Source organism: Otolemur garnettii, unplaced genomic scaffold (assembly GCF_000181295.1).
Source record: "Otolemur garnettii isolate 467f Iridium unplaced genomic scaffold, OtoGar3 scaffold00003, whole genome shotgun sequence".
In the NCBI taxonomy this organism is placed as follows: domain Eukaryota; kingdom Metazoa; phylum Chordata; class Mammalia; order Primates; family Galagidae; genus Otolemur; species Otolemur garnettii.
Genome location: NW_003852398.1, coordinates 30428555 through 30452589, shown reverse-complemented (window position 1 = coordinate 30452589; position 24035 = coordinate 30428555). Strand labels below are relative to the sequence as shown.

Genomic DNA, 24035 nt, shown 5'->3' with positions numbered 1-24035 from the left:
TTTGGAAGATGAACAAAGTTCTGGAGACAGATGGTGGTAGTGACGGCCCAACACTATTCCCTGTGTGAATGCATTAATACTAATGAACTGCACTCTTAAAAAGGCAAACTGTTGTGTACATTTTCCAACATTAAAAAACTTTATATATTCTTTTTTCATAGTAAGATTTTTTAAAATAGTACAATAAATTCATGGTACATGGGAAAGTGGGGGGGAAAGATATGTTATCACAGTAATAGTGGTAGAAATGCCAGCTAAATACTCCCTCAACCTGCATAGCACTCAGGAATTTAGGCTGTCAACTGGATGACAGGAGTGGGGACTCTGAACCAAAGGGTGGACATTCACCAGCCACTCAAAGGCGCTTTCATGTAGCATGGCTCCCATTCCACTGGCCTATTCCAAGTTCTTCCACTGTGACTGAGTTCCTGTTCTTGCACACCGCAGTGTCCCACTCTGGTTCAATCAAGCACATACAACTTGCCCCATGCAGGCAGCCGAAGTGCAGAGAACACGGATGCAGCACTGTGATGCAGTGATGAAGAGCACTCTGGAGTCAGACAAGCTTGGGTTCAAAACTTATGAATTCTGCAGCCTTGAAGAAACTGCTTTGCTACCTGGGAACACAGTTTCCCTATGTGTCAAATGGCAATAATAATTCCTGCCTCGCTGCATTGTTCAGAAAAGCAGATGAAGCAATGCATGCCAAGCACAGTGCTGGACATCTACTCAGCTCTTGTAAGCGCTAGTTGTTATTTTAATATCCTTCTCAGCACTGATCATGGTGCTGGCACTAAACGCCAAGCAGGCTCAATAAATTCTCAGCTTCAGCAGATGTTTATTCATTGTTGGCCACGCTTCCTGCCCTGAGCCAGATGTCCCAGAAGTAAAGGTGCCTCAGACAGCCTCTATCCTATGAATTATGTCTTATTCTTACTGTGTCTCCAGGCAGCCTCCTCAACGCCTGGCACATAGATGACACCCAAAAAGCACTAGTGCAGTTGAACAACTAGGTTTAAAAATGTATATATAACCATAAAAGAAAACGTGTTCAAGAAAGATGTGATTATGATTCTGATTTCTTTTTAATTCTTAAAAATAAAGAGAATACGTTTTGTATATTTGACCTGTGTTCTTCAATTTACAGAAAGCTTTCAAAGTTTTCACACAAATCTGTGAGAACACATTAAAATTCTCATTTTGCAGACAAATAAAGTTAGGATCAAAGGAGCAAAGTGACCTGTACTAGGTTACAAAGGCGAGGAGAGAGAGCTGAGCAGGCCGTCAGTGCAGAACTGCTTCTGTTTCAAGGACACCTCTGTTGGGTGGACCACCAACGGGAAATGCCCATTCTCCTGACTTCCACTAAGAAAGTGGGGTCAGATTGGTGTGTGGAAAGTCCACATTTGAGTCAGAAAGGCCCTCAAACTGCAAGCTCTCGGAGTAATGGAGGAAGGAGAAAAAAGCAACTGAACAGACCCCAAAGGCACCGAAACACACGTGACCTTGGCTAGGGATCCTTATCAAAAGCCATTTTTTAATTTACAAATACAGAAATGTAAGTTTGTGAGCACCTAGTTTTGCTTTTCTTAGGGAAAAACACAGATATCAGATCCGTACCTTACCACTACTGAACAGACTCAGGGATAAAGTGAAAATCAAGTCATCTAAACACTCCTGGTGACTTCACAGAAGCCACGTGTACAGCTCAGCTGTGAAGGCTTGCTGGGAAGTCAGGCTGGTACCGGAACACACAGCCACTCAGATAAAAGGTAAAAGACACTTAAGCATAAAGGGCTCCTAAAATTGAAAAGTTAATTAATCCTGAGCTTTTCAAAAGAGAAAAAATAAAAGTCAGAAAGGCAAAAGCTATTGGGAAAAAGATATTCTTACTTCTGAGCATAATACATAAGTGACAGGAATCACTTGGCATTTATCACTTTAAAAAACTGAAGTCGCCAAATTATTTCTATTATAGATAATACTCATCAGAAACCAACTGTGAACCTCACTGTGCATTCTATTCCTTTCTACTGATTTCTACATAAATGTACTGAACACTGACCAAGGTACTATGAGTTGGGGTGGAATCAGGATTGACACTAATAACACGTCCACTCTGCCATCAAGCAACATCGATGGCGACCATGGGACCATGCTGGAAACCTTTAGGAGGATTTACCCCACCCACCACACCTTTTTCTGAGAAGTGCCAACCCTGCTCCACGAGAGGGGATAAGCCACTTTTGTATAACCTAACTCACGCCCTCCTGGTGGTGCTTGACCCGGAAGGGCTAACAAAAGTCCTTTCCAAAGAATGAAGTAAAAAAGGAAATAAGCAGACGGTCTTTTTGTTGCCAGAATTCTATATAACATGTACACCTTGATAGCAGAAGCCCACAGACCACTATACATCCTGGGGCACAGAGAAAACCAGATCACCGGGAAACGAAGAATAAAACAGATTACCAAGTTTACAGAGTTGAAGGAAAGCCACCTGGGTTCCTGGCAGCTTTCAGCTCCCAGGGCAGACCTTTCTGAAGCCTGCCGGCCGCACTACCCTTGCATCCTTACAGACAGCTAGCCTAAAGTGGTTTCTGTTACTTGCAACCAAAGAGCCCTAATAAATATTATACAAGCGGAGTAAGAGCTCCACACAAATTCATCTAATACACAACAGTATCTGTGAAATTCATGGTGCTGAGTAAGCAAAGATTCCGCTTCATTTATCTGAGGGCTGCGCAGTAAAGTGGCAAGTGGTGGAGTCTCATTGATGAGAGGTGGAGATCCCAGTCCCGACTCTACCTTTGCTGGTTCTGTGACCTCAGATAAATCCATTTAGCCCATACTTAGCACAGTCCCTGTGGCAAAGCATGTGCTCACTATACATCTGTAAGAGGAAGGGAGGCAGGAACGCAGGTACCACATGCTGGGTGTACTTATCTTTTCAAGTCATTTCTCATTAATAAAATGGGGATAAAATATATACTTTATGTATCTCAAACAGGATCAGAACATACATAACCACTGGACAATTAAATGTCTTTAATAGGTTCAGATTGATAGGTCAATCAAACAATATTTATCTAAAACAGGGGTTGGCAAATTATAGTCCTTAGGACAAATCCAGGTCACTACCTGCTTTTTTTTTTTTTTGAGACACAGTCTCAAGCTGTCACCCTTGGTAGAGTGCTGTAGCATCACAGCTCACAGCAACCTTTAACTCTTGGGCTTAAGTGATTTTCCTGCCTCAGCCTCCCAAATAGCTGGGACTACAGGCACCCGCCACAATGCCCGGCTATTTTTTTTGTTGCCACTGGCCCAGCCTGGGTTTGAACCCACCAGCCTGACACCCTATCCACTGAGCTACAGGCACTGCCCTCACTACCTGCTTTTATGTGGTCCATAAGAGAAGAATGATTTTAATAAATGAATGTTTTCAATCAATTTGATGATAGGAAATACTACTTTTGAACCCAAATTCAGCTAAATTTTATCCAAAAAAAAAAATTCATTCTTCCGATTAATATCGTTGCATTACCAGAAAACTATACTCCATCATTTTGTGATACAGTATTTAAAGGATGTATATGAAGTCAACTTAGTCAGGACCATGGCAATGAAATTATTTTGTTCATTAGCTCCACTAGTTTTAGAATGCAACTTTACAGAACATTGGGGTTTTTACAAATGTAAATATTATAATACAGCAGAAAAACTTGCAATAATGTCTGAGTGGGTTAAAGGTGACATCAGACTTTCTAGAAGTTCAACTACGCTCCTTCAAGCCCAGGTTTAAATAGGACAAACCAGTCTGAATATATGCTAGGAACCACCTCAACTGGGCCAAGAACCTATCACCAATCTCAACAGTATGTCTACGGCATATAGAACAGTACTGAATATTCATTCATCACCCTCAGTCTCCCAGACTAACACTTCCTGGTCCAGGTGCATTCTTAAACCTAAACTTGCAAAAATGAAAACAAAGATTCCTTACCCAGAAATCTCTTTAAACCAGGCATTAAGTCCATCCCACAAAACAAAATCAGATTATATGTATATAATCCTGGCTAAATTCTAGAAATAAGCAAATCTGATTATCATCACAATTAATAATAATAACAAAACACTTTGGAGCAATGTCCTATATTCAGCACTGCAATGGGCATAGAAAGAATAAATGAGGAATGGGTTTGGCCCTAAAGAGGTTTTATTTAATTTTCTTTCTTTTTTTTTTTTTTTGGTAGAGACAGAGTCTCACTTATTGCCCTTGGTAGAGTGCCATGGCGTCACACAGCTCACAGCAACCTCCAACTCCTGGGCTTAGGTGATTCTCTTGTCTCAGCCTCCCGAGTAGCTGGAACTACAGATGCCCTCCACAATGCCTGGCTATTTTTTGGTTGTTGCAGTTTGGCCGGGGCCAGGTTTGCATCCGCCACCCTCAGTATATGGGGGCACCGCCCTATCCTCTGAGCCATAGGCACCGCCTTACTTAATTTTTTTTTAGACAGAATCTCCCTGTGTTGCCCAGGATGGCTGAACTTGAACTCTTGGGCCCAAGCAATCTTCCTGCTTCAGCTTCCCAAGTAGCTGAGATTATAGGCACAGGCCACCATACCCAGCTAAGAAGCTTTAAAAATAATGCTATTAAGGCATGAAAATAGGATATATAAATATTATGTGTAATACACAGAAGACAGATTAAAAATGGAACAGATCTACTTAAAGCAGGGTACACAGGACCTTAGAACTCCAACAAAGCCTCTGAATAACTTTAGCCTAAGTTCCCTGGAGGATAGAGTTTGAAAAATACAAGAATAGACAATTGGGATCTCTGTATTTTCCTCATCTATAATATCAAGACAACAGTAACATATTTCAAAGGTTTCTGAGGATTAAATGAGATAATAAATAAAAATTCTTTTACCAGTCAGTAGCACATAGTAAGCACTCAATAAATATTAGCTATTATTATCTTTTTCATCAAATAGTGGTCATTATACTCATTGGTATTATAATCATTCATTCTATTATTTCTCTTATAAGACTGTAAGTATACTTTATATTTTCATATACTCTTCACTGGCATATTTTTAATTTAATGAGCCATAAATGGCACTGTAGTTTTATTTTGATCTGGATTTATATAATAATTATTAAGGGTAATTATGTTTGCCTATATTTATATATTAACTATATTTTTTCTTGTCATATCCATGCATGAGCGTTACTCAATAATCCTGCTAGAACTCTTATTCCTTCTTAAAATTAATGTTGGTTCAAAACAGAAACAGTTTACCTTCTGGGCACCCTGTCTTAAGAAGGTACTAGCAAAAGTTTCCAAAATGTAGTTGAGGAATCCAGCTCCTGTGATTGAAATCCTGCCTCTTTGAATGAACTCTGTCCTGCAAAAAAACAAGAAACACAACTTTAATGACTTCCATACCTGGATATGTAAACTACAGACATTTCCACCAGCATAATTACCACTTACAATCAACACAAAATAATATAATTAATAAATCAATAACTGACTGGTAAATGACTGACAAAAGCAATCTTCTAGCATATATATTCTAAACATATACATATTTGTGTCCTACACAAATTAAAGAATATTCATTTAATTCTGCAAAATGCCTTTTAAAATTGAGCTAATTTCAGGCAGAATGACCTTGGGTAAACTATTTAGACTGTCTGTACACTCAGTTTCAATCTATTATTTCCCACATGTTAAATGCGAATAATCACAGTACCTTCCTTTTACAACTATTGTGACACGTGTATGAGTCAACATGTACAAGAATATGATGAGTTCATGACACATAAGCACTTATCAATTGCTAGACACTACTATAATACTAAAGAGAAAGACCGAGATAAGACTGGAAAGCCAGAAACCTGCAATGACTTCTTTAATCCTTAATTGGAGAAGGGAGTGAGAGAGAACAGATGTGCCACCATCTCTACCAATTTTAATTATCAAAGTTATATCAATATTAATTATCTCCATTTCATACTATAGAGGTTTGGATTACACTTGAGAGTGAGATCAATAAGACGGCTGAATAGGAAGCCCCAAACCCTCATTTCCCTATAAAGACAATGACCCGACATTGAATATATGAACCAAATATCCTTCATGAGAATACCAGAAACAAATTGAGAGATGGCAGAGCCCTAGGCAAGCGCAAAGCCCAGAAGAGCTGCATCAAAGCAGGTAAGAAAGTTCATTGCTTTGCCCACAATAGCTCCTTCCCATTCAGCACAGGGCAGCACAACTGGGAAAACTTCCTAACTCCTGGCTTCTCTCAGGAGGCATAGAGAAGAGGTAAATGTACATCCAACATTCTCGCTTTCTCAGGGTCTGCCCAATGGTATGACTCAGTGTGCTGAAGGAAATGGCAGCATACTTTCAAAAGCAAGCATAGCACCTTGATACAGCACTAAAAGAGTCTGAAGTAACTCAGACTGACACCAAAGGGAACAAGAGATTATGAGCTCTTGAGAATAGAGGCAGATCTTTAAATGGAAAAGTAGAAGACCAGAGAAAACGCACCTCTGAAAAAAGTTTAAGGCCCCCAAAGCCTCTAGCTGGCATGATTGGTGAAGGTCTTCCCCTATACAAAAACAGTCAACAAACACTAAGAAAAGTGACTGTTTTTCATATGCTAAAACCACAACAAAAGATCACAAGGCATACACAGAAACAAGGGACCATGGCTCGGTCAAAGAAGCAAAATAAATCTCTAGAAACCAACCCTAAAGAAACAGAGATTAGGGCAGCTCCTGTGGCTCAAAAGAGTAGGGCACCAGCCCCATATGCCAGAGGTGGCGGGTTCAAACCCAGCCCCGGCCAAAAAAAAAAAAAAAAAAAAAAAACAGAGATTAAAAATTAATTACCTTACAAAGAATTTGAAATAACCATCTTAAAAATGCTCAATGAGGCTCAGTGGCTGTAGCTCAGCGGCTAGAGCACCGGCCACATACACAGGGCTGGCAGGTTTGAACATGGCCAGGGCCTTCCAATGAGGACTACTCCAACACCACCACCAACAAAAATAGCCAGGCCTTGTGGCAGGCACCTGTTGTCCCAGCTATTAGGGTGGCTGAGGCAAGAGAATCCCTTAAGCCGAAGAGTTTGAGGTTGCTGTGATCTGTGACACCACAACACTCTACTAAGAGGGACATAATGAGCCGTTATCTCAAAAAAAAAAAAAAAAAAAAAAAAGCTCAATGAATTAAAAGAGAATGCAAACAGACAACTAAATGAAATTAGGAAAATGATACAAGACTAAAATGAAAATATTAACAAAGAGAAACTATAGAAAAAGAAAACCAAATAAAAATTTAAGAGCTGAAGAACACAATAAATGAATTGGAAAAATTCACTAGAATGGTTCAACAGCAGACTTGATTAAGCAGAGGAAAAAATCGGCAAATAACCTTGAAGATAGGTGATTTGAAATTATGAAGTCAGAGGACCAAAAAGAAAAAAAGAATTTAAAAAATGAAGAGAGCCTGAGGCACTTGTGGGAATTCATCAAGCAAATTAGAATACACATTACGGGAGTCTCAGAAAGAAAAAGGAACAAGAAAGAGGCAGAATGCCTATTTGAAGAATAATGGCTGAAAACTTCCCAAATTTGTGGAAGGAAATGGGCATACAAATTTAAGAAGCTCAATGAACTTCAACTAAGTAAATCCAATGAGACTCATACCAAGACACATTATAATCAAACTGTTAAAAGTCAGGAAGAGAAGCTTGGCACCTGTAGCACAGTGGTTATGGCACCAGCCAAATACACAAAGGTTGGCAGATTTGGACCAGACCCCGGGCCAGTTAAACAACTGCAACAAAAAAATAACCAGGTGTTGTGGCAGGCGCCTATAGTCCCAGCTACTTGGAGGCTGAGGCAAGAGAATCGCTTAAGCCTAAGAGTTTGGGGTTGCTGTGAGCTGTAATGCCACAGCACTCTACCAAGGGTGACATAATGAGATTGTCTCAAAAAAAAAAAAAAAGTCACAAAAAGAGTATCTTGCAAACATTAAAAGGAAAGCAACTCATCAAATAAAAGGGAGCTATTACAAAATTTTCAGTGTATTTCTCAGCATAAAGTTTGGAAGCCAGAAGGGAATAAAATGATATATTCAAAATGCTGAAAGGAAAAAAAACTACAAATCAAGAATTTTACATCTGGCAAACCTGTCCTTCAAAAATGAGAGAAATTTGGACTTTCTGACATAAACAAAAGCTGAGGGAGTTCATCACCACCGTAAGTTTGGATTACAGTTAACTCTGCCTCATTCATTCATTTGTTCAAAGCACGGACTGCATGGCTACTATTATGCAAAGCACCAGACTAAGTGCTAGAGGCCCACAAAAGAGATGGTCTCTGTGCCCCAGCATCTCACCGATGAGTAGAAAAGACAAATAGACAAATGGAGAGTGTCGGCAAATGGAGGCAAAGGGTTCCAACTCAGGAAAATCACAAGGACCCAGGCAAACAGACGTGAAGAAACGGAAAAATGTCTAATGATCCAGAAGTTACATGTATCTGAAAATGTCCAGTACATACTAAGAGGCTTGATAAATTCCTCCCATAGGAATGACTGGAACATAAGATGGGTGTGAGAGATGTGAGGAAATGGGGTTGAAAGGATAGATAGAGACCAGATTGCAAATGGCGTCAGGCTGAGCAGTTCAGATTTTATCCCGAGGACAGCAGGTGTCAGGCACAGGTTAACAGTTACATGTGCACCACTGGCTAAAAGGCTCACTGCCCCTCCATATGCTTGACATCTCCTATCCCCCTTTTTTAGCATAGTGCTTACATTCAATGTCTGCAGCATTTGTTAAATGAATGAATTCATTTCTTTGTGATCAAAAATATTCAATAAAGAAAATATTTTCCCAGCCTTCTTACATTTCGATAGAAAGGAAATGGCAATCAAGTTACCTATATATACATTTACATGTATGTGTGTATTTACATGTATATATGCCCTGATATGTGAACACACACACTGAAACAAAAAAAAAACGAAGAAATACAGAACTGTGTGATTTGGGTAAAAAATGGTTATTAAAAGCTCCTAATTAGACCCCTTCTCGAATAGGGGTGGCCTCTAAATTCAGATCATACACATAAGGAAACCTTCAGAGCTCCTCTTTCCTTCCTGCCTTCCTCTCTCCCTCTCTCTCCCTCTCTCCCCCCCTCTCCCTCTCTCTCCCTCACACACACCACACACACACACACTCTCTCACACACACACACACACACACAGAGTTATGCCATCCACTCTGGCATAAATAGCTTTAGTCTAAGCAGCTTCTACCTCTTAGATTTAAACCTATTTAAAATGATTTGCTCATGTAAAACTCTATCCTAGTGACACTAATCTTTTCCATCTTTATTCTGGATTAGTCAGAGTGGAATTTTACAGTGATTTTAATATTTAAAAATGAAAAGTTGAACAGCCTCACACTCTTGGGAGAGAGGCGCTCTTTAGTCCTCAAGGCAAGTGTAGGTGAGGGATCAATAAAAGTCCTTCTCACATCATATTCTAACCAATATTTCTTTCTACCACTTTGGGGAGAAGTAAGTCCTCCGAAAAGCACTCTCAGGGTTTGTCCACATATCAGAGAATAACAGGGCAGTAAAGCAGGGGCATGCCCTTGCCATCATCCAGACGAGAGTTTATCCTATTATATTTTAAGACTTCCAGAAAAGAAAATATTGCACTCTCCCTCAATAACTCATTGACAAAGCACATCGGACATTTTCCTCTTTCTACACAAAGCTAACCTAAATCTCTCACTCTAAGATTAGTCTCCATTCCAGGTCCTGTGCAAAACATAGCAGTTCACACAACAACATACTATTTAATTTCGGTTCTATTTACAAAAAGGAAAAAAATGGATGGATAAAGGGTCAGGCGGGTACACGGACAGAGCTGAAATGTTGACAGAATCCCCCTGGGTATTAAAATTACAAGTGCTATTTATTTACTTTGTTCTTGTTTTTAGTGGTTTGCAAATTTTTCTATAATAAACACATATTGCTTCGGCAATTGCCAGAAAATAATAATAATTAAGTCCCGAGTATCACTTGTATTTGAATAAGGCATTTTTTCAAAAAGGATTGCCTTTAAACCATTTTTAGGAAATCTACAGTCTAACTCCTGGCTTGCCCTTCACTTAAAATCTCATGAAATGACCTCTTGGCTTTCCTTTTCTCGTGTATATAATCTCAGTTCTTTGTGCCTTTTGTCCTAAGACTTTCTCTCCACCCCACACTTGAAGTATACACTGTTTCCCTCAAGATAGTAAGGATGATTCACATTTTCGTACACCTGTCTTTCATCTCTGAAAAGCCTAAAGAAAGGACTGCACTGCATTTGGGATGCTATATACTCAGGCTCATACTTACTCCTCAAAAACCTGTACAGTGACAGTCTATGTTACGTATCACACTGTATTACCTCTGAGGTTTTATGCTTTGAAAATTTTCTTTTATACATGAAGAAACTGTGGTAACAGGAAGTTAACTAGTTTGCCCAGGGTCACATAGCTGGATGTCGCGAAGATTCATCATCTACCACCTCCAAACCCTAGTCCTTCTCTATCTCAGTGAATAATAACCATCCTACTAGTCCATGAAGTCAGAAATCCTAGCAATGTGTTAACTAGTTTCCTGTCTATAATCAATCAAAATATCTAATCAGTCACCAGACTGTGTTCAACTTTACTTCTAATGTCCCTCGATGATCCATGTCTCTCTCTTTCTTGCTACTGAGACAGCCTGGGCTTAACACAGCATTCTCTCTCTCTCTCTCTCTCTCACTGCAGCTGCCCCCCAACGGCATCCTGGTCTCTAACATAGACTCCCTGTATTCCACACTGCCCAAAATCAGCTTCCCAAGCACACGATAATCATGTCACAGACTGTTCATACACTAAGCATAATGTCGACATGCTTAGTTTTAGAGACTCAGCCATATTGTTGACTCAGCTGGTTTTGTTCATTTTCATTGCTGCATAGTGTTCTACTGATTAAAAACACTTCAAATGACTTATCCACTCTACTGCAGATGACATATTGAACGGACCCAGTTTAAAGCTACTATCAATAGTGCTGTTATAAAAAATGTTTACAATCCATCCACATGCTTTTTTGCATGAGTGTCTTTAGAGCGTCTAGCAGTAAATTATCTGGGTGATTGGACATGCACATTTGGATATAATGCCAAATGTTTTACTAAATAATTATATCTGTTTTTTCTTCATTGAGTTCTCAATTCCAATTGCAACCACTAGCATATGGTAATAAACCAATAATGTATTTAGTAAGGAAAAGACACAGCAAAGACGGAGGGTCAGATGCAAAAGAGAAGAGAAAAGGGAGAAGAAAAAGAAGGGGAGAAATTTATAGTACATCTCACTACTATCAGGGCAATTGAGCCAAATGTCTCAGGAGTTCCAATGGCTCAGGTCAGTAGGGGGCAGCCTTCACCTGGCTGAAGGATAAGTCTCCCACAGAATCTGGGAGTGAGGCTCACTCATTCAAACAGTGCCTGTGTCTGAGTCACATTATTGCTTTGTCCAATCAAAGGATATAATTCAACACAGAACACAACAGAATCATGACACAGAAAGCATAACTCAAATCTCAAAACACCTTTGTGAAAAATGAACAGTAGTTTATACAATCAGTCATTTAAAAATTTGTTTTCTTCTGGCTTTGGGAAAATAAAAAAGTTCAGGGGAAATATAGATCAGGAATTAATCTCCAGAGCACGCAGCCACCAGCTCTGAATCCTCAAAACAGCAGTTTCCAGGAAAGCAAAAGCTCTTAATGAGATTCTATCCTTGAATTATTGACTGGTTAGGTATGGCAAATCTTCCCTAATTGTTTTCATGATGGGAATCTAATTAAAGTGTCTTTGAAGGGGAAAGAAAGGTTCCACAGATACTCTTGTTGTGATGACATCTAAGTTCTAATCATGGAGTTTCTGGCATTATCCTGGAACTGCACAGAAAGAGAGGTGCCCCAGAGGAAATACAGGACCTTCAGGTCAGACTGCCCATTCACTCCCTGCCCCATTCCCTGAGTCTAGCACTGCTGTGCACACTGCCAACTCTGCTCCCCCACCGCCAGAGTCTTAGTCTCTCCCACGCTGTCTCAGAGAACCAGTGCAAGTTACAGACCTGGCAATAAATGCTATGCAGTTTTCAGCTTTAATGTATATAGTCATACTTATAAACATATACTATACATGTGTGTGTATGTGTGTGTGTGTGTGTGTATACAGCACACACACTAGGTGTGGCTCTAAGACAGGGATTAAGGGTGTACTTCCTGGATTTAGACCATTTAAATTCACATGTTAAATATTGTTATTGTCATTAAATTTAGCCTTTTTAATTCTGTGAAGGCAAAAGTAGAAACCTAATAAACACAAGTATAAGAAAAATAAATTTAAAAATAAATAAATAAATAAATAAATTCGCATGTCAACCCATCTTGCCTACCCACCTAAATAGCTAAGTTCCTGAAGCTCTGGGAAGCTCGGTCTCCTCTGTAAAATGGGTTAATACCTATTTAATGAATGGTTCCAAGGTTGATAAAAATGACACGCACAAAGCTCTCAAGGTAGTATGTGTAAGCACTCAACAAACATTAATTAATAATACTAACACTGGTAATAATGCTATCCGACTACTGGCACCATTATTATTCCCATTTATAGTAAGATGAGCACAGTGGCTGAGAATTTAAATGGCCACAGTGCAAATCCAGTTCCAGTGACCTCCAAGCTCCTGTCCTTCATTAACTTCTAAGTGGCAAGCAATCACCATAAACCACTTGGCAATGAACCCTTCCCCTCTGGCATTCAAAGTGCTTGGAGACGAAGCCTCCCATCTGTTCAGCCTTCTCTCCCACCCTGCTACCCGGCACTCAGTACAGCAGCCCCGTGAGCCCACACACCCTGCCATCCCTCCAGCCTCCTCTCCAGAGCACTTGCCCTCACAGCTGCTCTGCTCACCCATCCCACAAACCAACACATTGTCCCCTAAATTATTAACAACAAGCATCTGCAGGGTACACCTGACACTAAGGAATAAATCAAATGGTAGAGCCTCAGAGCCCCAGCTTTCTATTTTAAGGAAGTCTGGCTCTGACCCTTAAAACATAGAACTTAAGAACTGATCATTATGAATACCAATTCACACTTTCTACTAACCTAGTATGGTTTATTACATATACATATTTAGTTAATTCTCACAACAATCTTATGAGGTGGATAATATTAACCCCAGTTTGCTGATTAAAAAAAAAAAACTGAGGTTCAAAGAGACAAACTTGCAAAAATATACGACAGCTATTATATGTGGCTTATAACAAAAGAAAAAAAATTACAAATAAGTGACAGGGCTACTATTTGAATCCATACAGTTAACTTCAGATCCCAAATCCCTTCCCATAATCATATTACCAGGATGAGTGTCTATTCAGCGAAGCCTGCTGGTACCCTAAGTTGGTGGATAAAGCTTCAGAATATAAAAGTTAGTGAACCAGCCTGACTGGAGGCAGCTCTTGGGATATCAGACCCGCCAGAGCTTGCATCTCACTCACCACTGGCTTCATGAGTGCTTGACCTATGTGGTCGCCCAGCACTCAGCATTTAGGAAGGACACACACTTGGCTGAATACTTCACTATCACCGCCTTGAAATTCTTAGTCATTCTGAACAAGGGGCTGTGCATTGTCATTTTGCATTGGGCCAAACATATTATGTAGCCGTTCGTGACCCCAATTTATGTATAGGTCTATACAACTGCCATGCCCCTGAGGAGTTTTCTGAGGTTTAGGAATAAATGCTTAAATTTATCAAGACCTTAAAAAGGCCTGAAACAAACCCCTTGGTCCCATAAACTCTACTTCTCTGAGATAAGGGCTTATAACAGCCTATCAGGAGATTCATCACATCATTATGCATACAAACAAACAATTGTAAACAATGTAAATGCCCAATAACTAAGACAAACTGGAATAATTTGATATACAATGAATACATTTGAACATCCATAAAAAAAATCAGTAAAACATGATACATTAAATAAAGGAATGACAATCTCAAATAAGCTACTGTAAAAGCCAAAAAACTATATATATAGCATGATTCCATGTTTGTATGTTTGGATAATTTTTCTGCAGAGCGAGTAATAAATTCTAACACATGCAGAATGCTTATTGGAATGCTGCACAGCAATAGGAAAGAACAGACTCTTAATACACACACAAAAAAAGTGCTGCTCACACAGAAGCACTGTCGAACAAGAGAAAACCGATACAACAGAATATGTACTGGAGAATTCCACTCTGTGTGACTGCAAACAACAGGCAAAACTAATGTATAAAAAAGAGATCAGAATATTGGTTTTCTCTCAGGTCTCTAACTAAGAAGCACATAAAACTGAGGAAGCCATGAACATAGCCCTGGTTTTTTCTTGTATTTTCTAACTGTTTTAAAATAAACAAATGATACTTATGGGGGAAATGGGGGTGGGGGATTTTTAAATATTTAATTCTTGGAGTAATATGCATCCAAAGTAGACCTGTGTGAAGCCCAGGAGTTTTTCCTGTCTTCAGACAAGTGGTCATGGAGTCATCGACCAGCGGAGGGGAGAATCGAACAGAACAATCTAGGAATTATCAGTGAACTCCTTGAAGTGCCCACTACCCTTTTGAAGCTAGACCCACAGAATATGGAGCAGCCTCCAGCACGGGAGAAAAATCTCCAAATTTAACCCAGAAACTGACTCAGTCTTTCAATTTTATCCTCCATCTCTTTATTTAGCTACCAATATTAGCCTAGATGACAATCAAGCGCCCAGGTGCCAATTCTCTGCCTGACAGGGGAGGTAAACCCTGAGTCCAGAGAGGTTGTCACCAAGTTCCTCTCTGTTGTCACAAAATCTTCAGTTGTTCTGCCTATCAATGCCTGGTTAACAAAATATTAGAATCTTTAATACCCCACCTCTTCATTTCCTATAGATACAAAAGCTAACCAAACAAAAGAAAGAGAAAATTTAATTCCATTAGAGCAGAGAATACAACATATTTTGACATAATCAGATCACTTAGGTCTCTCTTCCTGCTTCCTTTTCACTGATAATTCTTGCAGAAATTCAATAGCGCCCTGTCTGATTTTTGCTAAACTTTTCAACAGGGTGTTTCTGCTGAAAAATGTTTACTGTTTCCTCAAGAGCCAGATTATCATTAACCGGTTCTGCTTTAGATTACCACAAACTTTGCAAAAAGTAGAGTTCCAAAAGGAGTGCCAGCTGCAGGTCCCCCACTGAGACCACAAGACACTGACTTTTATTTGGGCTCCCAAACCCAGCTAGTCAACAGATTCATCAGAACTTGAAAAAACGGTGACTATCAGGAGCTAGGCCAGGCCTACAAAACTAGAATTAACACAATAAATCCACATTTTTAACCTTCTTCCTGAACCCTGGACCAATACACAACTCAAAGGACAAAAGAGAATGATTTTAAAAGTCAATAGACATCCACTTGACATATTTATGCATCATCAAACAAGGATAGATTCTGAGAAATGCACTGCTCGGCAATGTCATTGTTGGGAGGCCCTCATAGAGTGTACTTACACAAACCTAAGTGGCCTATCCTAGTACACTAGGCTATAAGATACAGCCCTACTCCTAGGCCACAACCTTAGACAGCACGTCACTATACTGAATACTGCAGGCCACTCTAATGCAGTAGGAAGTATTGTGTAGCTAACCACACTTAAACATAGGAAAAGTACAGTAAAAATGCAGTGTAATCAACATATACCATATTTAAAAAACTGGTACACCTGTACACCTGTACAGAGCACTTACCATGAATGGAGTTTGCAGGCTGGAGGTTGCTGAGTCTGTGAGTGTCTGTGAAGGCCTCAGACATCACTGACACTACTGCAGACTTAACAAACACTGTACGCTTAGGCTGTACTAAGTGTTTTTTTTAAAGGTTTTCATTATTTCTTCAATAATCAATTAACTTTAGCTTACTATAATGTTTTTCTTTATAAATGTTTTAATTTTTTAATTTTGACTTTTGTAATAGCACTTAGCTTAAAACACAAATGCATTGTACAGTTGTACAATGTATGTACAGTTCTTCATATCCTTAACTCTATATGGAGATTTTTTCTATACTTAAAATGTTTTTTAATTTTTTACTGTTCTGCCTAAAACTAAGCCACGAACACACATTGCTATCACTGTCTTCTGTAGGTTGTCCCACTGGATGGTCTTCGGGGGAAATAACACACACGGAGCTGGTATTGCCTATGATGATGATGCCTTCTTCTGGAATACTTCTTGACAGATCTGCCTGAAGCTGACTGATAGTTAACTTTATTTATGAGGAAGAGTATACTTTAACATAATGATAAAAAGTGTAGTATAGTAAATACGTAAACCAGTAACACAGTCATGTATCGTAATTATCAAGTATTATGTACTATCCATAATTGCGCGAGCTGTCCTTTTATATGGCTGGCAGTGCAGGTTTGTTTATACTAACATCAGCACAAACACATGAGTCATGCATTGTGCTATGATGTTATGATGGCCATCGGGTCGCTGAGCAATAGGGGTTCGTCAGCTTCACCATTATTATGTGCTCTGCTGTTCACTGAAGTGTTGTGATGCAGCCCGTGACAGTATTTCAAAAGGTCTCACTTATAAATACCATAGAATGCTCTCCTGGCTAAACATCACCACGTCTAGCTCAATTATCACCTCCCTTGTCAGTAAAACAGCTTACTCCACTTTTCAAATTTACCTTTCAACAGCGACAGCACTTTGAGGATGACATTTATTCACCATTATTCCTAACACCTTGCATTCATTCAGTGCTTTATACTCTCCAAGTCTAAGCAGTCCCATTTGTTACCTTATGAAGGCTTCACATCACTCTAGGACAGTGGTTCTCAACCTTCCTAATGCCGCGACCCTTTAATACAGTGCCTCATGTTGTGGTGACCCCCAACCATATGCTACGTAGCAACGAAACTGGACAAATAGCCATAGGACACCCTCTGTGAGCCAAGCACTGTGCTCTATACTGGGGACACAGAGGGGAAACTGTGACCTCAGTGCACAGCCACCACCAGACACTTAGACCAGGATGAGAAACAGAGAAGACCCTGATTGTATGAACATAAAGACCAAAAGGACAGTCTTAGTAAGCCGAAAATGAAGCTCCAGCCCAGATGTTGTATTTGTACATAAAGGGCCTTGCTACTTTGCTCTCATAACTGGCAGTGCTTTCTGCTAATTGTTTGATCACCCACTGGTACCCTGGAAATCAAGGTCAATATAAGCATAGGGAGTCATGTGTTGGGACTAATGCAGTGGAATTTATTCAGGCTGTTAGATAACGACACCCTCAGGCCCTTTAGCACCAGGGTTGGGCTTAGAAATAACTCCTAAGTAAATCAGCAAAGCCAGAATATTTCAAGACTTTGGTAACATCAAGTCTAGAGGTCAATCAAAAAGGCCAGTGTCAGCCTTAAAAACACACAAAGTCACCAAACTGTCAAATCTGCTCCTAGAAAAAAATAAAAACATTCCAGAGCCGGGGAAAAAAAATAGACAAAAATGCCCCAAAATTAGCCCTTGACACATACAAATTAAACTATTTGTGATTTACCACATGAATACTCAAGGCTTGAGATCCAGAAATTCAGAAATAAAAATTCCAAGTTTTATACCTATTAGTTAGAATAAAGAATATTCATATAAGTAACTTCAATAATAAAGAAAATTTATTGAACTAATAAATTTTATAAACAGCTGCTCATCCCATTAATTGAATCTCCATGTAAAGTTTGATTGCGGCTTTTGTTTTTTACTGTGTTCCAGGAGGAATTTCTTTGATATTTTATAAATGTTTAATGAACATATCTGAGGATATATTCAACATCATTAACACATACCTTGCTAAGCTGAGCTTTTTTTTTTCTCAAGATGTCGCCCCTGGCTAGAGTGCCCCAGGCTAGAGTGCCACAGCATCACAGCTCAGAGCAACCTGCAAGTGCTGAACTCAAGCAATCCTCTTGCCTCAGCCTCCCAGTAGTTGGGATTACAGGCACCCACCACAATGTCTGGCTAGTTTTTTCTGTCTTTTTTTAATTTCAAATGAATGTGAGGGTACACATTTTTAGGTTGCAGTGTTCTCACTCCTAAGGTAAAGTTCAAGTTGTAGTTGAGCTTTTCACCCGGGGGTGTTGAACACCCTGACATTGTGCACATTCGGTGAGATCCCGCCAAGTGCCTTCCCTCCCTCTCTTTCTCTTCCCTCCCCCTTGCTAGACTATATTTGTGTTTTATCATTCATGTGGGCATGTAGTTGTTTGTATATTGGTCCCATATTAGTATTGAGTACACTAGATTTTTTTTCCATACTTGTGATACTTTTACTAAAAAGAAAATATTTCAAGCCCATCCAGGTCAACACGAAGGATGTAAAGTCTATCTTTTCTTATGGCTGAATAGTAGAGACGGGATATTACTCTTGCTCAGGTTGGTCTGGAACTCTTGAGCTCAAGCAATCCATCCATGTTGGCCTCCCAGAGTGCTAGGATTATAGGCTGAGCCGCCACGCTGAGCATTTTCAATCTCAGAAACAAGGTCTCTGAACATCAGAAGGTAAGTGGAAGCTCTTAGACATGGAAAGGTGAGGACACGGCTGCACTGAGCATGGAAAAATAATCTTGTTACTCAACACACACACACAAAAGAAAGAAATCTTCAGATACCAGAAAAGGTTTTTACCACAAAAAAAAATACATAGTTATGAGGGAAAAGCAAAGCCCAAGAAAATACTTTTACATGATAATTATCTTTTAGAATTACATTATGGTACTTATGAAAAGCCAATGTCTATTGTTAAAACCAAAGCAAATGCATGTCAATTACATTTTTGCATAGTATAATAAAAATCTATTACAAGGAAAAGGAGAATCAATAAGAAAGGAACCAAAACCAACAAATAGATACATTTTAAAGGACTTACGAAAACTCAAGAGTAAGAAATTAATAAGCCTATCTCAGAATATAAAGTTTCAGAGGACAGAAACCATGATCTTTTTCCTTTCTTACGAAAAACCCAAAACAATATATTCCATTCTACAATTTCCAAATTAAATGCCTGTGTCCTTTTCTGTATAATAAAACACATTCCTATAAGAGATGATTTTAATTTTTTTTAATTTCAGATTAAGATTTACCTTTTAGTGTTCTGATTTGGCCCAAGAGTCCTAAGGCAAAACAGAGCACTAGCCTGGCATCTCTGATTCCAAACACGCAGGCAGGTCATCAGAGTGCCTGTGCGACCCCCTGACTCTACAACAGCCATGGTCCCTGCGTGAACCCAGAAGAGAACCAGGAAATGGAAGCATTCAGTCCACACCAAACGCTTGCTTTGAACCCTAAATATTATTCTCTCTAGAGCTTATATCCCACTCTAGGAACCAAAATATAAAGTTCCTAGTTTCATGACTCTAAAGGCGAGGGGCTTATACCCCCAGAGACACGTACTGGAGGAACATAAAATCCCAACATCAACTTGTTCCTGCAGGGTAATGGTAAAGAATTACAAGCACTGCTTGTACCTTAAAACAAATACAGGCCGAGAAGTAGAATCGAAAGACATGGGATTTTTTAAGACGACGATAACAACAACAGTAAAAGTAATAATACCAAATGCTAATGTTTACCGGCCACTATGGCCCGGCACTATTCTGCACTCTCTCTATGAACTATTTTATTTAATTTTCACAACAACCCCTGAGAGAGGAATATCATCTCCATCATGCAGATGAGAAAACTGAGGCTTAATGAAGTGAAGTAAATCGTACAAGTGCTTATTGTAACTATAATTTCAGAGGTAGGATTCTAACCCAAAAGACTGCTCAGTTCCTATGGAGACACGAGAGACCTGTGCGTGCCCGGGGGAGCAAGCCAGCTATGTAAACAAAGCAGATCTGTAAACAGCTGAACAACTGAGCTAGACACAGAGACAGAGACTATGAGGCTGCCTGAGGTCTCCCTGGTTCCTACCTCTGGGGAGGCCCAATCGCTGGTTTAGAAATACCCCTGTAATCACCTGCAGCAGTGAGTTTCTGTTACTTCCAAAGCAAAATAAAGGCAATGGGCAACGTAGTGAAAAGAAAACATGAAGAGACAAAAATTGTGCAGTGTCTCCTTCCACTATATTCCAGTTATGTTTGTTTGGGCACCAACCCATTCCCCATGCAGCCATGTGTCACAGGGAGCTGCCCTCACCCCAGCTCCAGGGACAGATCCTCAAGGTCAGGGCCAATTAGCCCAAATCATTCCTCTGATCATGCTGATTGGTGGGAGCTGGTGATCTAAGTTGATGCGATCAGTCCCTGAAAAAGGACGTTTTCCCCCATGGTTGGGAGACAGGTCCCCTCCCTCTCATAGCTCTTTACCTCACCAAAGCTGGACACCAGAGTAGGCTGATCCTAGTTGCTGCTGGCAGTGACGAGGAACACAAGCTCATATATATGGATACACAAGGAAAAGAGGGGCCAAAATAATAACAGCTAGGAAAATACAACCCACTTGGTTATGAGATAATACAGTTCCTGAGTGAAAGGAAGGACAACGTAGTTGCCAACAGCCTAGATTCTGAAGCCAAACTGCCCATGTGTAAATCTGGCACAGCCACTCACTGGTCAGATTACCTGGTTCAAGTTGACTTCTCTCAGCCCCAGCTTATAAAAACAGAGATAACAGTTCCAACTTTGTAGGGCATTATAAAGTTTAAATGAATTTATAAAGAGAGAGCAGCGCCTGCTACATAGCAAACATACATACGTAAGGGATGGCTGGTACTGTTTGAGTCAAGGCTCCTGCTATTTACACTGATATAAGAGGAGGGATGGAGTAAATATAGGACGACTTCCCTGAGGCATGGGTGCCAAGATGGGCCCTGGGAGAGTCAGCTGAGTGACTCTCTCTATCTTCAGAAAAGGAGAGAAAGTCCATTGCATAAAAACCACAAGAAGGAAGTGCTGGATGGAGTTGGTAAAGGAAGAAAGCATATTACTAATACAAGTGTCCAGATGTGTGACAATACCAATGGGGGAAACACCAGTATAGCTCTTGCGCCAGAAGGTGCCACACCTGCAGAGATGTCAGTGGGAAACCAGAATCAGGTCTCTGGTTTCGTGAGTTCTACAGGAGACACACTTCGAGCCCATCTCTGATCTGAGCCGAGAGGCCACGCACAGGGACAGAACAGCATCTGGTTTCTCAACACACACCCACACCTACTAACCAACACACAGCTTGGAGGTCTAATTTTAGGCTCAGCAGCCACGACAGCTTTTTTTTGCCCTTTAAAAAAAAATCATCTAGACTTCACCTTCTGAGTGCAGTGACTAACCATTACTCTCAGACTTCCTAGAAGAGGAAAGAAATTAAAGTTATAATGCACCCTTCTTTCTTTGATGCCCTCCCAATCACCCACTCATTTAGAATGTCTGCCTCAATGCCTCTCTAAATCCATGTCAAGAGGTAAGAGAAAATAAGATCTCCAGAATCCAGATCGCAGCTTTCAGCACATCAGCCCCCGCTCAGAAATCTTCATGTGTCTGCTTGTCGCTGAAAGGACAAAACCTACTCTTCATATCTGGGACCCAAAGCACTCTACAGACTGAGATTAGTTCATCCTTTATAAATGTTCATACTCCTGCCTCACCATTTTGCTCAAGGTGAGATCTACGATACCTGGATTCATATCTAGGCTTAGCCATTTACTGACTGTGTCACCTTGAACAAGTTATTTAACCTGAGCCTCCAAAACAACATTCGTGAATGATCTGGCTTAGACCTTGACACAGTAGGAACCAATATTAGCCTGCTATGCCAGTGTTCTGGAGAGGATTAGATTATAACAAATGAAAGAAAGGAAAGAAAAGAAAAGAAAAGAAAAAAATTATAATTGTTCAAATCTTTCATAGAAGAGTAGAAGAGTCTGGTTATATGTACCAAAATATAAAATGCACATTACCTTTGACCCAGAAATCCCACTTTGCTCAATCTACCCTAAAAGGTATTTGAATAAGTGGAAAAATATGTCATCATAGAGATTTTCACTATAACACTGGCTGTAATAGCAAGAAAGTCAGAAGCAATCTAAGTGGCAATTAGTAATGGGCCCAGAAAATTATGTAAACAGACATAATTTAAAAAGTACTTTTTCCAGGTAATGAGAATTTTCCCTTTCTTTTTTTTCAGAATCAGTTAATATTTTTAACAAGATATATGTATCTTTTTTTTTTTTTTCTGGAATCAAAAAGTCTAAAAAATAAAAAACACAGAAAGGAAAAACTGTCCCCCAAAGAAGTTTTCCCTGGATTCTCAGTGCTAATTATCACTTTACATTATCACAGATAGAGGTTTAGTTCGGGGGTGGGTAAGCTATGGCCTTAAGGCCACAGGAGGCATTCTAGCTCCTTAAGTGTGACCTTTTCACTGAACCCAATTTTATAGAAGAAATCTTTTTATTTTTATTAATACATTCTTTTTGTCTTTTAAATTTTTTATTTTTTTTTGAGACAGAGTCTCACTGTGTCACCCTAAATAGAGTGCCATAGCATCACAGCTCACACCAACCTCAAACTCTTGGGCTTAAGTGATTCTCTTGCCTCAGCCTCCCAAGTAGCTGGGACTACAGGCACCCGCCACAATGCCTGTATTTGATTTGTTGTTGTTGCAGTCATCATTGCTGTTTAGCAGGCCCAGGCCTGGTTCAAACCCACCAGCTCTGGTGCAGGTGGCTGGCACCCTAACCACTGAGTTACAGGTGCCGAGCCTAAAGTTTTATTTTTAAAATAAACACATTTAAAATACCAGGCCAGGTGCGGTGGTTCACACCCGTAATCCTAGCACTCTGGGAGGCTGAGGTGGTTGGATTGCCTGGTCTCATGAGTTCAAGACCAGCCTGAGCAAAAAGCAAGACCCCATCTCTACTAAAAATAGAAAAACTGAGGCAAGAGGATTGCTTGAGCCTGAGTTGGAGATTGCTGTGAGCTATTGCCACAGTACTCTACCCACAGTGGCAGCTTGAGACTCTGTCTCAAAAAAAAAAAGAAAAACAAACAACAAAGAATAAAATTAGTTTCAACAAAATGATCCTCCCAGACTGACTGGCACAATTAGAACATTAGTAAGCCGTAAGAGGTAACCTTATGGCTGCTATGCTTATGATTTAGTTCTAACTTCCCCCAACTGGTTGGCAAGTGTTTATGGGGGTCGAGTGCACCGGTCTATTATTGGCTTTTGGCAACGGTGCACTGTACTTCTGTTTAAAGTGGAATTTGTGAATAGTTGCACAGATCAACAGTATTTTTTAATTCTGTCTGCTTAACAGTCCATCACATCAAAGACCAAGAGAATACTGAAGAAAACAAATTTTTTAATGAGAATTGGGAATTGTGATATTATGTTATTTCTGCTACAGATAAGATGATCTGCTTGCTTTACAAGACTGCAATATCAACATTAAAGAACTTCAGTGCTCGGAAGCATTATAACACTTATAAGGACACCACAAATACTTTAAATTAGAGGGAGAGGTATGAAGGATTGTATTGCAGAAATTAAAAAATTAACAGCAAAAGACAATTCCTTCCCGCAGCAATAAGACCAGGAAACAATGCCACTGAAGCAACTTAAGTAGCTCGTGTACTTGGGAAGAAAGAGAAGTCATTCAGTGTTGTAGAAATTGTGAAAGAATGCACTGTCTAAGCGGCAGGATGCTTAGGCCCTGGTAACATTTCAAAGCGCAAACATCTGCCTCTTTCAAGGAGAACCATAACTCATCAGTAGAATGAAATGGCTTTCAGCTTAACAGAACAACTTAGGCAATCCTTTTTAAAAAATATGTTATTCAATCGCTTTGGGATAAATG

At 39.8% G+C, this 24035-nt stretch overlaps 1 protein-coding gene across 2 annotated transcripts in view; it reads right to left on the bottom strand.

Annotated features, from left to right (window-relative positions):
- PRELID2 (PRELI domain containing 2) overlaps positions 1 to 24035 on the bottom strand; it is a 74276-nt gene that overhangs the window by 27268 nt on the left and 22973 nt on the right. For both annotated transcript variants that reach the window (XM_023516623.1, XM_023516620.1), the window contains exon 5: positions 5303 to 5408. In XM_023516623.1, coding sequence (XP_023372391.1) covers positions 5303 to 5408 — 106 coding nt within the window. The remainder of the gene's footprint in view (positions 1 to 5302; positions 5409 to 24035) is intronic.